The following is a 16,111-nucleotide window of genomic DNA, read 5'->3' on the forward strand; positions in this document are numbered from 1 at the left end:
TCTTACATGTCTCTGATAGAATCAACATCATAAAACAACCAAATGTGAATATTTTTGGGTGAAAAACACTTTTAAATATCTAAACTCTTAGACTTTAAGTCGCATTTGGGTGAAATAAACCTTTAAATATCGAAACACTTGGACTTAAAGTCATATTTGCTTGAAATAAACTTTTAAATATCTAAACTTTTGGACTAAAAAATCAAATTTGGGTGGAAATACACCTTTAAATATATAAACTCCTGGATTTCAAATTGTATTTTGGGTGAAAAATGCCTTTAAACATCTCAACGTTTGGACTTAACATTGGATTTTTGGTGCAATAACCCTTTAAATATCTAAACTCTTAAAGTTGTATTTTAAGTGAAATCCACCTTTTAATATCCAAACACTTGGGGAGTTGTAGAGTGTTTCTGGGACGGACTCAAACCCTGCGACTCTGAACGGCGACAGGAAATGAGCGGTGAGTTTGTTTGTTTTACAGAAGACGTCAGGAGGAAGGTTAGTTCATGTTTCCTGCATGCAGAACATCTGTTTGAAACTCGACTTTGCTTTGAGGTCATCATCATGTGTACCTGCTGAACCAATTAAATCGCGTCTGTGGGTCTGGACAGTCTATCCCAGATGCTGATGGCCGTTTCCACAGACGATGTTGGCTGTATCAGTGGTAAAACTGTTCCTTTAGTTTAAGTAACTACAGCATCTTCTAACAGACAGAGCACTCTAACTTGATATTTAACCTGTAGAAGAATCAGTACATGTTTATATTGACTATTTCTATTTATTTTCTGCTGATGATGTGCACAGTCGCCTTTTCTGTAGCACCGCAAATATCCTCTGCTTATCTTATCTTATCTTATCTTCTTACTACAGGCTCCGCCCCCCGTGACCTTAATGAGCATTAATTGGTGTATAGCTAATGGATGGATGTTCGGCTATCTGTGCTGTCATTCTGACCATACAGCTCCATCCTCCTGCTGAATTATGTGTTTGTTGTTGCTTCTGCACCAATCAGTGCCAGTTAGAGGTCCAGGCCAGCAGCCAATCAGACGGCAGAATACTGGTTCTCACCATGGCGATGACAGCAGCTCCAGCTCCTGCCAGCGCGCACACGAACAGATGGAAGGTCAGGTCCAGCTGTAACACACAAACACGGCATCACGTTGGTGGGAAGGTTCGGCTCAGAGCTGTCTGTCTTTGGTTTCTGCTTCGTCTCACCTCGTTGGATTCACACATCTTGAAGAACTTCTCAGATCCCGTGCACACCTTCCTCTCCTCGTTGATGGTCACCGCCCCTGGTGAACACACACGGCATCAGCACACACATCATCAACACACACATCATCAACACACATCTGTCTGGGGCTGGAGGGTAAACGACGAGTCACCCGAACCTCTGGATGGATGTTTATTTAATTAGAGCTGTTCATGTTTCGTGGTCCCGCTGGGAACCATCCAAACCTCTTCCTCCCATCAGGAGGTTCTGCTCTGCCAGGAGGCCCGGCTGCAGTTTCACCCGTTGGGCAGCAGATGGCAGCACTGCAGGAGGCGCTGTACAAAAAGCCTCTTTTTTTCTATGTGGGCATCCTGGAGAACAACATGGTGGACAGCACCGTGACTGCTGGGTTTTATTTACATGATTTCTTTTATTTCTATGGCAGTTCTGTTTTATTTCTAGGGTGCTTCCTTGTAATTCCAAACTATCCTCTGACAGACAGACGCTGTATGAAGATATTCAGGACTTTCTGCTCTGGTCAAGGTTAGATATCATGACTAAGCAGACGAGTTTTAGTCTCCATATTGTTCTGTAATCTAAAATTCTCCCAACTTCAGCATAAGCCCAAAGATCAGAGAGAATCCTCAGAGCTGCTGCCTCCATGAACTGCTGCTCTGTCGGTGTCACTTCTCCTGATATTATTTTCAACCTTTAGCTTTCTGTGACCTCCAACTCTTCATGCTTTATTCACTTGCTTACTATGCTGTCATTTCTTTAGATCTTTCGTCTTCTTATTTGCAGATGTGGCCTCCAAACTTCAGTGCGTTCTGAGTTTAGTAAAACGCTGTCAGAGATGTTTGCAACATGAAAACTGCAGAAACCATCATGAGCATTTGGAGATGCCTCATCTCACATTTCTATTGGTACCTCTGTGCATTTTCAGAATCTTCTCTTGTCTTTAGAGACTGAACAGGTTAGAAACTGGACACGTAACTGAAGTAAAGCGCTGCATGTGTCTGTGTGCGCTGCCTCTTCTTTCCCAGGCTGCCTCATTAGATTTACACCCCCTGTCAAAAGTTTTGAGACACTTTCTCATTCAAATAAATTAGAACCCGTCTCAAAACTTTTGACAGGGGGTGTACTTCCACAGGTATCACAGCCCACCTGTCTGATCCTCCGATATCACAGCTGATAAACTCATATACAGGCTGGAGTCGAGCCGCTAATCAGCTCCATGTATCTCAGCTGAATTCTTCCTTTTCTGGGCACATGGAGCGCTGCGGGGCTTTCTGCCGGCAGTTTGGCAGTTTGGCCGCACACACACAGGTTTTTCCATCTCCTGTGCCAGTTTGGTGTTTTGGTGAGCCGCCATGAACTCGCCTGCAACGAGCAGGAAGAGGAAACGATCAGCGTGACTTCTCTCAGTCATCATCAGGTGTTATCAGGACCCATCCACAGCTTTGGAAGATGCTGAACGTTTCCACTGAATCACAAAGTGAAGAAAAAGCTGATAAATTACAGCATCACTGATCTGTCCAGAGCAAAAACTAAAAGATGCTCGTCTGTTCTCTGTATGTTCTAAAAGCAATAAAAAGCTCCTCCTGGTAGCTGAAGGCTCACCAGAAATCTAATAGCATACAGAGGATTCAGAGAATGTTCATGCACGCTTTCATTCAGAGGCACCGAAAAATATCGTTTCCTTGTCTGAAAAAAACCCCAAAAAATTCTGCAAACAAAAATTCTCAAATTTCTGAAAAATTGTAAAAACCTTCAGGAAAAAATTCCAATAATTCCTTCAAAATTTCCCTTAAAAGTTTTATTTAAAAAAAAAAACAAATGTGGCAAGAAAATTCTCTTAAATATTTTCAAAAAATATGTAAAAATCTTCAAAAAAAATCCTAAAAATATCTAAAGCGATTCCAGACATATCACCAAAAAATCAACCAAAATCCAGTGAAGTTTGCTGGATTTTGGTTGATTTTTATGGGAATGTTCTGAAAGAAACATTTTTAACATTTCTTTCCACCAAAAAATGTTCAAAGATTTCCCAAAACTGTTGAAAATGTGGACATCAGAAGCTTCATTTCAAGCTTCTTCAAAGCTTGATTTTGTTTTGTTTCCCACATTTTCAAACTTTGAAACGTGTCAGTTTGACCTGCAGGACGACAGGAGGGTTAAAGTATCTGCAAAAGATAGAAGGAAGGAAGGAAGGAAGGAAGGAAGGAGGAAGGAAGGAAGGAAGGAAGGAAGGAAGAAAGGGAAGGAAAGGAGGAAGGAAGGAAGGAAGGAAGGGAAGGAAGGAAGGAAGGAAGGAAGGAAGGAAGGAAGGAAGGAAGGAAGGAAAGGAGGAAAGGAGGAAGGAAAGGAGGAAGGAAGGAAGGAAGGAAGGAAAGGAGGAAAGGAGGAAGGAAAGGAGGAAGGGAGGAAGGAAGGAAGGAAAGGAGGAAGGAATGAAGGAATGAAGGAAAGGAGGAAGGAAGGAAGGAAGGAAGGAAGGAAGGAAGAAAAGGAGGAAGGAAGGAAAGAAGGAAGGAAAGGAGGAAGGAAGGAAGGAAGGAAGGAAGAAAAGGAGGAAGGAAGGAAAGGAGGAAGGAAGGAAGGAAGGAAGGAAGGAAGGAAAGGAGGAAGGAAGGAAGGAAGGAAAGGAGGAAGGAAGGAAGGAAAAGAGGAAAGGAGGAAGAAGGAAGGAAGGAAGGAAGGAAGGAAGGAAGGAAGAAAGGAAAGGAGGAAGGAAGGAAGGAAGGAAGGAAAGGAGGAAAGGAGGACGGAAGGAAGGAAGGAAGGAAGGAAGGAAGGAAGGAAGGAAGGAAGTCACATCTCCTGAGTGTAGATGGAGAAAATCTGGTAGTTGAGGATGAGTTGAAGTGCAGTGATGAATGTGTGAAGGCTCTGACTACTTCCTGAATCCATGATGAGTGGAGCCAGTCATCTGGTTTCAGGAATGTTTCGTTCCCTGTCATGATGAACGTACCAAACTGACGCAGGTCCAGGCAGAGGTTGGCTCCCTCCACTGAGCTGGTGTTCTGACACATGGACCAGACGTTGAAGTACATGAAGACCGGCAGGCTGGTGAACGCCGTCACTCCGAGCCAGACCAGGAAGAACAGGTAGGCCAGGAACATCAGCTGTGAACAGACACCAGGCAGCATTCAACCCTCTGCTTTCTCTTTGTTCTGTCTCATTTTAACTCACTGAGGCTCATCTTAAAGTCCTGCAGGTCTGAGGAACCAGAACATCGTGGAGAAGGACAGAGTGATGGAGATGTCTTCTGGTAGCAGATGAGGCTCAAAATTTACATAAATCAAAATGGATCCATACTGACTAAAAAGTTGTCCAAAATTACTCAGAACTTGTATAAAACATCAAAATTTTGTCCAAACATATTTTAAAAATGTCCTTAATGACAAATAAAATCCCAAATGACAAATAGATTCTCTGAAACAACTGAGAATTGGTTTAAATGAAATGGAATAACTAGACATGACAATAAAAAAGACACAAAACAAGAAAAACGTTAACTCCAAACGGGGTGGAAAAAAATATTGTCCAAAATGAGAAAAAATTGTCCAAACCAACTTCAAACCTGTCAGAAGAGACTTAAAAACATCCAGAATGACCAAAAACTTACTTACAACATCAATACTTTGTCAAACAATACAAAAAAGTCTTAAATGTCAAAATATGATCATTCAGAATCACAAATAGATTCTCTGAAATCTCATCTGGTGAATTTCGGCTTCAGTATATTCGGGTTCATAAAGATATCCCCTTGGCTGAATGCTGAAGTCCATATATTCATCGTCGCTGTCCTCGTCAGACATGTTGTTGTTGTTAACTTTACCAGCAGTAAACAAAGTGAAACCTGCCAGCTGGAGGCAGCGCGGAGTGATATGAAGGGAGAGAAAATAGTGCCAAGCGTTTACGAGGTCTGACTTTTTCGTAGACGACGGTTTTAATATATATAAATATATCACTCTTTCGAACACATATTGGTTTGAGAAGAAAACGCTTTATTTTCGTGACCCCAGCAAACTATCCGGACTACCTTCGTCTGGACCAAAACCGGAGCGGATCTCTGCTCACCGGACGCTGTCGGCAGTAAGTCTGTGTGAATGAACAACACTGCTGACGGGGATGCCATACAGATTCATGTCAGAAATCCTGAACTATCCCTTTAAGAACATTCACATAAAAATCAACCAAAATTCTGCTAATTTCTCTGGATTTTGGTTGATTTTTATGTGAATGTTCTTAAAGAAAATATCAGAAGTTTTACTGATACATATGGAATCACTTTAGATATTTTTTAGGATTTTTGGAAGATTTTACTCATTTTTGAAAATATTTACAATTTTAAATTATTTTTTTTTTTACATTTTCTTGCTAAATTTGGGGATTTTTCTTTTAAAATAAAACTTTTATCAGAAAAGTTTAAGGAATTTTCTTCATGAAGATTTTTGCAATTTTTTTATAAATTTGAGGAATTTTTTGCTGAATTTTTAAATTTTTTTTCAGACAAGGAAACAATAATTTTTGGGGCTGTAAATGAAGACAACAGCAGGGTTAAGACACTTGGACAAGCCTGGTAAAATAGAGCTTAAAATAAGTTTTGCAGCTCATTTTAAGATCTCAATATTCTAAATATCTTATCTTATTTCTAGAAATCTGACATTTTTACTTGTTCTATTGGCTGATTTTTTCACTTATTTCAAGGTATAAGTTTTCCTTGTTTTGAGAGGAGCATTTTTTTCCAGTGTGTATCTCTGTAACGAGCACAGAAAGAAACAGCTGAGTAAAGAAACAATCGTACAAAAATACCTGATAATTATCATAAAAAACATCTGATGAATGACTCTTTATAGAATAATGGGGTTTATTTCTTTTCTGTCCAGACGTTTGGCCTGTGGTCTACCTGTGACGTCAGACAGGATGTTTAGCTTTTAGTGAAAAATAAACTGCCTTCTCCAACTAGAATCTGTAAAAAAATCAAACAAAATCAGCTGCTTTGACTCAGCTGTGACAAAAACTCAAGCACCTGTTGGCTGAACTGTAGGCAGTGTTTAACTACAAATAACTGAAGGAAACTACACTTCCCAGAATGCACCGGTAGCAGCACAGAGGTACACTGCAAAAACTCAAAATCTTACCAAGTCTGTTTGTCTTATTTTTAGTCTAAATGTCTCATCCCACTTGATTTAGGATAAATTCACTTAACAAATGACATTTCAGTAAGATGGAGGGACTTGTTTTTTGACAATTCATCTGAAATATGTTAAGTCAAACAATCTTGAATTATCTTGTTTTGAGTTACATTTTACAAGAAAACTCAAACATCTCAGATTAGGAGGTTACATGAAGGCGAAAATCTATTTTTGAGTGAAAAACTGCATTTTTTTTTTAGCATGCCTGCCTTATTTTAAGACACCTCAGCTTGACAATCCTGGCAAAATATAGCTTAAAATAAGTTTTCCCAGCTAATTTAAGATTTCAGTATTCTAAATATCATATCTTATTTCAAAAAAATCTTACCAAGTCAGTTTTCACTTGTTCTACTGGCAGATTTTTCCACTTATTTCAAGGTAAAAGTTCCTTCAAATAAGTTATTTTATCCTTGTTTGAGAGGGGCATTTTTTCCAGTGTGCCTGACCCCTGATCAATCATTACTGATTCAGAGGAAGCTCCGTCATTCAGAGGAGAAAGAAGGAAGGAAAGAACAAAGGAGATCCACGCATGGATTCAGTCTGAAGACGCCAACGTTTGGTGAAATGTTTGTTTGCTTTCTGAAATGTTTCTTGATATGGTCGAGTTTATGTGAACTGCAGCGTTTACTTCACTGATTTTATGTCAAATGAATTAAAATTGTCATTTTGAATTAAAGTAAAGTCAAAATACGACCTGTTAAATGTTCAAACTTTACTAAAATGTTGATGATTGGTACATGTTAATTTAGAAGGCTTAAAATGTGAACACTTAATAGATTATTCTTTATTTGCTTTAAAAGGCTTAAGTGACTCATTTAAATGGTTAACGTGTTAATTTTTGATTTTGTGTTTGATGGTGTTAACTTTGCTTTTCTGTCTTTAAAGGTTTACGACCAACTGAAAGGAAAATAAAGTTTGACTTGGACACTTGAATTGAGTTGTGCTTTGGAGGGAAAGAGGTGGACCTGACTGAGGCATGTGGAGACTGTTTTATTCCAGTGTTTGTAACACCTGTGGAAACCTGAAGTCCAGTTTTGTAATACAGACTGAATAAACTGAGCTCTCTCCTTCATGTTGTTCTGTTTCTGCAGAGCTGCAAGACTTCAGGTGGAGCAATGAGGCAAGAATAAAAGCAGAACAGCTCGAGGTGTGGACGGTTGAAAGGTAAAGCAGGTCTGAGTCTGTTTTTTATGTTTGCTAACTGAAAAACTTAAAGGAGAAGCAGGAGTTAGTTCCTCTGTTTTCAGCTCTTCCTGTCAGCTGGTGTCGGCCATGTTGGCATCATGACCTACAGCTTTACTAAAAGGTGTTTTATCATGTGAAGCTCAATGACTCCTTCTCTGAGACAAATGTTTTTGCAAAAATGTAGAATGTTTCCATTTCCTTTAATCTTTTAAAATGAGCGTAACAGACTGATGGAGACTCGTCTGCTGGGTCTCATGAAAATGCTCAGTAACGGTGCACGTTATTTATTTTAAAGGCTTCTAAAACAGTTATTTAAGCTGAAGTAAAAATGCTTTCTTGTCTGACTGCTCTCATTGGAGGATTGATCCATGTTTAAGCGACATAGCTGGCAAGAACATGAAAATCAGTGTTTATGGTAAAAGACAACAAAAAGGGCTTTATAGCACGAATAAAACAGGTTTAAGGACCAGTTGTTGGTCTGCTGAATGTTGGAAAAATCTCAGTGAAATCTGAGCCCACAGGTGTTTATTTCACGGAAATGCACCACATCTGAACATCTCCATCTCAGCAGGCGTGTCACTAGTGGGCGGCTATGAGGTCACATGACTGCTGCTTTAGTCTGGTAGAAACAGCGGACAAACATGGCGATTCTTTGATTGTCAGAATAGAAGTCAAGTCTATTTTACGCAAATGAGCTGCGAGTGACCGCGCCGTAATGCAACCAGAATGCGACGTGGTGCGTTTCCCGTAGACGATGAATGGTAAGCAAGAAACTGACGGTTCTTGCTTACGTCACATGACCGTCGCTTTAGCTTCAGTCCGGTAGGCGTGTCGGGCCAACATGGCTGCTCGGTCACAAACGTTCTCATTTATTACGAAAACGGTTCAGTTAAAAGTAATTCTGAAAACATTGAGACGAGAAATAATCTGCTGAATTTGTCCTGCTTTTAGTTCAATGACGGCTGCTTAGGCTTTGAAAGTTTCACGAGGCATCGGACCTCCGCTCCCCTTGCCTCATTCACATAAGTAGAAGTGAAATCTATGCAAATCAGCAGCAGCGGACAACTGTGGGGCAACGCAACCAGCATGCAGTTTCACATAGAGAATGTATGGGATGCAAGAAATTGACAGATCCTGGACGTTATCTTCAGAAACATCACCAGCCTGTCCTCTAAATATGTCATTTGTTACCACGGATTTCTCCAAAGCATCTTAACATGTTATTTATTCTAAAAAGCAGTTTTCGCTGTAAATGCATCACATGAAACGTGTCGGTGTAACAGTTTTCTTACGAATGCAGTCAGGCAGCGTCCGCAGGCGGTGATCTTGAACTCTCCATAGAGATCCCTGATGGCTCCGGTGGTGAAAAAGCCCTCCACCAGCAGCAGCACTCCAAACACCAAAGAATCCAGCTGCCAGGCCGTAAATGATGTACTTCAGGATGTCGATGCTGTGGAGAGGAGGACACAGCACGGCGTCATTCATTAGTGAGGGCTCCTTAATCTGAAGTGTTGTTTGCAGACTTGGCGTTGGTCTTCAGCTAAATCACCACATGTCGCTGCCAAAACGAGTCGGAGGTTTTCAGTGGAGGGTCGGTTCAAGGCAGTGGGCGGAGATAACAGAGCTTTTAATTAGTGAAAATCACTAAGATTTGTCTGAATGAGACTTTTACCAGGCTCTGCAGTATTAAAACAGGAAGAGGCTCCACCTGGTGGAACACCCAGGAACTACAAACCGATATACATTACATTTTCTTACCCTGTAAGACTACATTTAGCCTCTAACGCTACATTTAGCCTCCAACGCTACATTTAGCCTCCAACGCTATATTTAGCCTCCAACGCTACATTTAGCCTCCAACGCTATATTTAGCCTCTAGTACTGCATTTACTCCCTAATACTACATTTAGGCAGTGTTCTACCGGAACTTTACAACAAGGTTCCACCTACAGAACATTGAGGAACTGACTGGAGACCTATAGCAATACCTTTAATGTAAGTGAAGTGTGTGTTATCAGGCAGCTAAATTATTGACTGATCAGATCGGAAGCAAAGAAAAAATATTCAGGTCGTCCCTTATTTGTATCTACAACAACAATAATATCTATTAACTGCATTAATTACATTTTAATGATATTTGGATGCAGAGCTTCAGTGAGAATAAAGGGAATGTGAAGTTGAGAACGAGCTTTTTAAAACGGTTCTGTGATGTGAGTTAAAGTGGAACACGCTGTGGATGCTGTTGAGGAACACATAGTAGAATCTATGAAACTTTCCTTCAGTGATAACAAAGAAAGAACGTTCTCAGTGGAACATTTAGTTTTGACAAAAGTTATCACACCTTGACAAAATATCACACCTTTACGAAGAACATTCTGGGAACTGAACAAAAACATCCCACTGAGAATATCAGCAGAACGTTTCAGAACTTTCAAAGTGTATCAGGAGATTAGTAGTTGTTTTAGCTGCCAAAAGGACACACATTGGAGAGAATAAAGGAGGGAGCAGCCACTCACATGGTGAACACATCCAGCGTATCTCCAGGGGCTCTGATGACTTCAAAGTAGTTCTGGAGGATGGTGACGGTGCCGCTCAGCGCCTCGTGGCCACACCCACAGAACAAGGCCACGCCCATGTAGAGGAGGATGGTGGCGATGAGCGAGGCCCAGGGCAGGCTGCCCACACAGCGCTCACAGCACTCCTTACAGCCTGAGGACACAAACACAACACTGAGCGCCACGATCCGACGGGACAGGAAGCACGTCTTCAGGACAAACTATTCTGTGCAGCAACAGATTCTAAACACACCCATCAGGAACAACATCATGACCGCCTGTCTAATAATGTGTTGGTCCCTCTTATGTGGTCAAAAATGTTCTGAACCATGGGGTCTGGACCAGAGGACCCGACAGGGCGTCCCATGGGGTCTGGACCAGAGGACAGAGGACCCGACAGGGCGTCCTATGGGGTCTGGACCAGGACATTGGCTGTGGATCTTTGGGTTCTCTGGGTTCTCCAGTGGGGCCTCTGGGAACCTGTTGATGTTTGGTCAGAATGAGGTCTTGGAAGTTTGGAGGTAAAATCAACGTCTTGGGTGGTTGTCATGTTCCTGAAGATGTTCCTGATTGTCTGATGTTTTTGATTTCCACTTGTATGAAGGAGTATGTCTGTTTGTTCTGAGTTAACATTTATCTGGGTGTCTAAATCTCATCAACAGACTCCAAAACCCAAAGTTTTCCAGCAGAACACCACATAGAACCAATATTATTCCCTTCATAATGCTGAGCTGATCCCTGCACATTGGCCTGTAATCAATTCATTCCAGAAAATGGGGGGGAGTTTTGCAATGTTGCAAAACTTAAAATAAGTAAAACATGAATTAGGTTTGTTTCCATCAGCTGCTTTGTGTAGCGTCGTCAGTAGGAGGCGCTATAGACTACGTTAGCAAACGGAGGAGAAGAAACCAAAAACAAAACCACCAAACTACCGTTCCATGCAGTCAGCAGAACAAGAAGCAGCATGTATACGCAGAACGTCACATGTAGTATAAGAAAACACCAGAAGTCCTGCTACATCTGGAGGAATTTTGCACTTTGCAGGCTTTACCGTGGTTCTGACCCACAATCCTCTGCAGCTACCACACATAGGAGTACAAACAAACTGACAAAGTACAGCGTCATGATCAGAAGGTTCCAACATGAAGCTGCAGGACACATAGAAGCAAAATAACAAAATATGAAAACTGGAATGCAGCTTTGTCGTTTTTCATCTGCAAAAAAATGAGAAAAAGGTTTAAAACACTCATCAGTTTCTCAACTCTGAGGCCAAAATCTATTTTATTTGATTTAGTTTGACTTATTCTCTTTACCCTTCATTTGTTCACGTATTCCTGTCTTTATTCTATTTATTTATTTACTATTATTGTTGTTATTATTAGCCTTGTCTTTGTGGCTTTTTCCATCAAATTTCTTTTATTTTGCTTGTTTTTATTCATAGATTTATTTTATTTATTCACTACTACTATTAGCCCTGTCTTTGTTTTTTCTCAGTTTTCACTTGTTCTCAGTTACATATTTATATTACTTATTTACTATTATTATTATTATTACTAGTCTTGTCTTTGTGGTTTTACCCTCAATTTTTTTGTTAGTATCATTATTATTCCTCAATTGAAAATGGCATTTGTGGTGTTTTTATTATTTTATCTGCTGTTATTTCATTGATTTATTGTAATAAATATTTCACCAAAGAAGAAGAAATAAACAAAAACGTGTCTGTCTACGAGAGAGAGAATGCAGAGAAGTGTTCAGGAATCGTTCTGAATCAGAAAGGTTGTAGCGACTCTGTGATGTCAGCAGGCATCTCTGGAAACAGCTGATCTGGAAACAGCTGATCAGGAAACAGCTGATGGGTTCTGTACTAAAACTGTTGCTACGTCAGAATCCATTCAGAAAAGATTTCCGTCTCCCATGGAGCTCATTAACTCCCCATTAGCTTTTTGAGACAATAAGTTGAAGAAAACAAAGATTCTATACTGTTGAATTTATTTTGAAGGCTCCAGTTTTGAACAAAAGTTACTCAAACGGGAGTAAAAGTGGAAATGTTGGATCGAATGTCACGTTTCATGACAGATTTCATCGAGCAGGAAGCTCAGAAGAAGCCAAAAGTCACCTCGAGAAATCGATTGTTTTTAATTTTCCAGTTTCTGAAACGTGCTTGGAAGATGTTCTGGAAACCTCGGCTTGTGAGGGAATGTTCCTGCTGAGACGAGTCATTTTTTCAGTCGTTTAGGTCTAATGAAGAGCTGCAGGAAGATGAGTTTAAGCTGCTGAAAGCTACTGTCTGTGGTTGAGCTTTTGCTGCATGCGTTGTCGTACATGTTGTCTGTATTTTGGGATATTTGAAGGTTTCCAGGAGCTTTTCTGAGCTGCACTGATTTGCGTGAAGCTGTCCAGATTTCAACTTTTTTCCAACACGAGTGTTGATCCCAGCAGAGTCAGTCATGGCTTCACAGCTGCATCGAGGAGGGCAGAATTTGTAGTTTTTAACAGAATCCGTTTCACTTCAGTGGTTGATTTTGTGATTTGAATGAAATTAGAGTTTTAAACTGAGATTTGGTTGATTGTCCAGATGGAAGAAGAACCCACACAGAGAACTGTTGGGAAGCTTTTACTTAGTTACGTCCTGTTTTTATGGTTTCAGCTCCAGATTTTGGGGTTCAGAGGTTAAAGTTTAATCTGAGAGAACTTCATCGGTACTACACACACTCAGTTTTAAAGAGGCGTTCATTTGCACTGGATTCTGCTCACTATGTGTCTTTGCATTATTAAAACCTAAAAAGGCAAACATGAGGCCTTCTGTGCACACAGACGCCATATTTTCTCCACCAGCGATCCGACTCCACTGGACTGAATCCGACCCGCCTGCTGGCTGCTCAAATCCAGATGAATCTGAGCCTTTATTGCTTCTGTCGAGTGTCTCGCGGTCGGTGCTGGTGAAGGGTTACTTGTGATTGCTCTGTCTTCGCTCTCCTGCGTTTGGAATGATTAATTAGAGTCCTCCACCTGCCACATTATATAATTGTGCGGTAGCTGTGAACGATGCACCAGCAGCTCCAGCGTTTTCAGATGACTCACCGCCTGTGTGGCTGTGATTCTACAGTAGCTGCTGAGAGATTAAAGGGTTCCAGGAGGTTTTCAGTCCAGAAACAACCAACAAAACCTTGGTCCTGACAAAGTATTCCCCATGAAAACTATGCAGAGGCAGCAGTGATGCTACAAAGGGAGCTAACAGAGCTAACCTTCCTCCTGCTGGACCTCGTCCACCGTTTAACGCTCACAGTCATGTGATTCGTCCTGCAGACACGAAGGGGAGAACTAGCTGACTGAGTTTACCAAGTGGCAGACCACCACAGCTGTTTTAAACTCTGTCAGGAGCTCTGAGCGTCATGTTTAAACACTCTGGGGACCGTTTAGCATCATTTATCCACACACAGGGTGATTCCATAGAAACATCAACAGAAATAGACGCCGTGAGTCCAGATGTCCTCAGCTGGTGTCGTCTTCTCTGACCAAGGGAAACTGGGCTTGCAGTGTTGTTACAGGGAATTAGCTTAGCTTTAACGTGTGAGTGAAAATGAGACCTTTAAAGCCTCCTTATGGTAAACTGCCACTGGTCGCTTTGTTCTCACCGCTGCTGTCGTTTTTAACTTTGTAAACCTGCCATATCGAAAGTTTAGCGGAGGACTTGGATGTAAAGTTCTTCATGCTAGTTTTTGCATCTTCATGTCTATTCTCACCTCCCCGTTCCGCTAAAACAGTTTCCTCTTAATTTGAGAAGGTGCTGAATATTTTTTGGTTGAAATAAATCCAAACGCGCCCCTACAACAGAACGCTGATGAGGAGCAGCCAGACCATCGTGTTCTACAGGGGGACCAGATGAACCGAGACGACGGCTCAGGTCTCTGATCTTTGACAGCGTTTGATGCTCGGAGAATAAGACTGGGATGGATGGTCATCAGAGCCGTCAGCGTCGATATAAGAACCAAAAACACAGACTCCCTCCCACATCCAGCTTCAGTTTAGTGCATTCTGAAACAGAGACTGCTGGGTGGGTTTTTACCTGCAGACGAGCAGCGAGGGCGGAGCTTATCTTTAAGACCTACCAGTGTGTAACTCTGCCAGGACGTGTTCTTACATTTTTACATTCTGTAGTGAAATCTTTTGGAGTATTTTTTTTATTTGTTTTGCATCAATATAACCCTTATATCTTAAGTTTTATTAATATGTATTGATTTATGTCTTGACTACAATAAATTGCTTAAAAGTGCAAAAAAACTAAAAAAATTATAAATAGTTTTTTCACATATATTTCAGTACACAGAAAAAGCATAGCTGTAACCCTCACATTTGTAAAGAAGTTGCACAACATCCCGTGGTCTCGTTCATAAAGATTTTTTCATGTGAGTTTTATTGTGTATTTTTACAAACCTAACTGTGAGGTACTGTGTCTTCTTATTGTTCTTATCAGTTTTATCGTTATTGTGTCTTCTTAGCCATAGTTTTATCAGTTAATTATTATACTTTACCTCTTGCTTGCTCTGAAGCACTTTGATTTGAAAGTGCTACATAAATAAAGTTATTAAAGTTATTACCCATCATAGCAATGAAACAGTGATCTGAGAATGTGTTGCATGTGGGAAAGTCTAATTCCTCAGATTTTAGATGCAGAAGGATCGATGGCTCTATCTGATGTGGTTTAGAGTTAAATGGAGGTGACCGTAGTGTCAGAGCGATGGGAGTCTGTTGGTATTAATGGTTGAAATCAATGATACCTGTAGATGATACCTGCTGGCTGCACCCAAAGGCTGAATCTTCAAGAGCTTTTTAACAAGTTGCCATTATTATATTGATGTTCTGTTTTGTTAAATTACAGATTATATCTGATAAAATCGCATAAGAAAAACCCAAACAAATCGACACGTTAACCATAAAAACACAGACCAATGTGATTTGACACCGTCGCTGCATTCAGGGCTTAGCTCCGCCCAGAGTGATCCTGATTGGTTGGAAGAAGCACAAACAAGCCAGAGCGTTGATGATGATGAGGTGCAGTCAGACCATTCTGCACCTGCATCTGAAAATTCGAGGCTCAAAAGTCTAAAAGTGTGAAAAGTGAAAGCTGCATTCTTTGTACCAGCCAGCAGGGGGCATTTAATAGGAAATAAATGAGAAAATGAGCTGATTTCTCTCTGTCTGCTTTACAGTGAATTTGAGATTACTGTTTGAAGACGTTAAAGGTGTCTCTCGCTGTGATGAGTCCTGCTTGTTCACGCTAACGGGACGCGGAGGATAAAATGATTTCAATGACAACTTTGAGGTGCGATTTGTTAAATTTATCACGTTTTTGTGATTTTGTTGACTGTTTGTCAGTGCAAGGAGGGAGAGGTGGGTAAAGAAAGCTCTGCTCCTCCTGAAGCGCTCTCATATATATTTCAGTGTGACGTTAAAAGCGTGTTCCTCAGCCTGACGGACAGGTGTCTCAGCCAATCACTGCCTCCGGATCCGTCATCCTGCCTCAGCTCCACCCAGCTGACTGTCATGAACATATTTGATTCAGAAGTCTTAATTTTCAATAAAGCAAAACCTGATTGGCCTCAACACACACACACGCACACACACACACACACGCAGAGTGTGTGTGTGTGTGTGTGTGTGTGAGTCATTGTGCCGCTCAGGTTTAATTGACCGGCCTTGTTGCCATGCCAACAGGGGTGTGGCAGGAGCCCGCTGACCCACTTTGCCTGTAGCGTTGTCATGGCAACAGTGCGGCTGGGCGAGCGTTGCAGCAGTCACACTAACGCACACACACACACACACACACACACACACACACACACACACACACACACACACACACACACACACACACACACACACACACACACACACACTCAGCATCCATTTTCACAGACGCCCGGCCCGCTCCCTGCGATCACGGTCTCGGTTTG

At 41.2% G+C, this 16,111-nt stretch overlaps 1 protein-coding gene across 1 annotated transcript in view; it reads right to left on the reverse strand.

Annotated features, from left to right (window-relative positions):
- Window positions 1-16,111, reverse strand: part of LOC110969430 (neuronal membrane glycoprotein M6-a-like) — a 35,035-nt gene that overhangs the window by 4,379 nt on the left and 14,545 nt on the right. Inside the window, 6 exon segments of the mRNA XM_022219516.2 lie at window positions 1,072-1,137; window positions 1,219-1,295; window positions 4,188-4,341; window positions 8,895-9,002; window positions 9,004-9,052; window positions 10,119-10,311. Coding sequence (XP_022075208.1) covers window positions 1,072-1,137; window positions 1,219-1,295; window positions 4,188-4,341; window positions 8,895-9,002; window positions 9,004-9,052; window positions 10,119-10,311 — 647 coding nt within the window.

The sequence above is a fragment of the Acanthochromis polyacanthus genome, chromosome 3 (genome assembly GCF_021347895.1).
Source record: "Acanthochromis polyacanthus isolate Apoly-LR-REF ecotype Palm Island chromosome 3, KAUST_Apoly_ChrSc, whole genome shotgun sequence".
NCBI classification, from domain to species: domain Eukaryota; kingdom Metazoa; phylum Chordata; class Actinopteri; family Pomacentridae; genus Acanthochromis; species Acanthochromis polyacanthus.